Source organism: Eimeria acervulina, genomic scaffold (genome assembly GCF_000499425.1).
Source record: "Eimeria acervulina Houghton genomic scaffold, Eah_scaff2923, whole genome shotgun sequence".
Taxonomy (NCBI): Eukaryota; Apicomplexa; class Conoidasida; order Eucoccidiorida; family Eimeriidae; genus Eimeria; species Eimeria acervulina.
The window spans coordinates 1-1,480 of record NW_013547878.1 but is presented as its reverse complement, the minus strand read 5'-3'; the positions used below and the strand labels follow the sequence as shown (position 1 = coordinate 1,480).

Below are 1,480 nucleotides of genomic sequence, written 5' to 3'. Positions count from 1 at the left end.
TTATATATATATAAATATATATATATATATGTAGATCATAATATTATAATAAACCCTAAACCCTAAGTAATAATAATTATAAACTCTAAATAATAATAATTATAAACCCTAAATAAGCTCTTTGTTAACAGTTTATTCATTTATGCAAGAATATCAAAAAGCAGCAAGCAAACTGCTTCCCGGAGGGTTTAGGGTTTAGGGTTTAGGGTTTAGGGTTTAGGGTTTAGGGTTTAGGGCTTAGGACTGGGGGCTCAGGGTCTAGAGTTAAAGGTGTGCTAGGGTTTAGGGTTTAGGGTTTAGGGTTTTAGGGTTAGGGTTTCGTTGGTGCAGAGGGTTGCTGCTATTGTTGTTGTGTGTGTGTATGCATGCATTATTTCTTTTAAAGCTAGACCCTCTCTATCTTCCTGCTGCTTCTTCAGCAGCAGCAGCAGCAGCAGGGAGTACACCAGCAGCAGCAGGACAAGGTGGCGGTGCAGCAACAGCAGCAGCAGCAGCAGCAGCAGCAGCAGGAGGCTCGTGGTTTTCAAGCTTATACCCTACATTATTTATGTTAAATATGGTTGGGGTGTACACCTCATTGCTGCTGCTGCTAATTTTAATTGCTTCAGACCCTGGGGTGCTTCCGAAGCGTCTAAAGGGAGAGTCGGCTGTAGAACAACTCATGCAAGTACGCCAGGCTTTATTAGGGTTTATGAGGGTTTATGAGGGTTTATTAGGGTTTATTAGGGTTTATTGTTAGGGTTTAGGAGGGTTTAGGAGGGTTTACGAGGGTGTATGAGGGTTTGTTAGGGTTTGTTAGGGTTTATTAGGGTTTGATAGGGTTTACGAGGGTGTATGAGGGTTTATTAGGGTTTTTTAGGGTTTAGGGGTCTATGGTTAAGGGTTTAGGTTTCTTTAGGGCTTAGGGTTTAGGGTTTAGGGTTTAGGGTTTAGGGTTTAGGGTTTAGGGTTTTGCTTGTGTGGAATTGGGTATTAGGCAGATAAATTTGTTTTTTATTTATTTTAATTATTTAGGCCTTGAAGCAAAAGGCAGACACCCCGTTGTTTTTATTTTGTTTATTTATTTCTGTTGTTCTGCTGCTGCTGTGCTGCTGCTGCTGTACTGCTGCTGCTGTACTACTGCTGCTGTTGTACTGCTGCTGTTGCTGCTGTATTACTGCTGCTGTTGCTGCTGTATTACTGCTGCTGTAATGCTGCTGCTGCTGTACTGCTGTTGTTGTTTTTGCTGCTGCTGCTGCTGTTGCTGCTGCTGCAGCTGCTGGCAGGTGAGGATACACCTGAAGAAGCAGTTGAGGCTGTTGATATGCAGCGCCTTTGTTATACCTGTTGGTTGTATAAACCGCTGCGCACGAAACACTGCAGGTAAATATAATAATATAATAATTATTATATTATTTATTATTTATCTTGTTTTATTTTGTTATACTATTATTATTATTATATAATTTATCTTTAATATTGTATTATATTATATACGGTA

General features: G+C 39.9%; 1 protein-coding gene across 1 annotated transcript; it reads right to left on the bottom strand.

Annotated features, from left to right (window-relative positions):
• Window positions 1-1,153: 1,153 nt before the first annotated feature.
• EAH_00067810 (hypothetical protein) lies at window positions 1,154-1,342 on the bottom strand (the record flags this gene model as incomplete). The annotated part of the gene is made up of 1 exon (XM_013392411.1): window positions 1,154-1,342. A coding segment is annotated over one exon (189 nt), but the record flags the coding sequence as incomplete, so codon positions are not given.
• Between the last annotated feature and the right edge of the window lie 138 nt (window positions 1,343-1,480).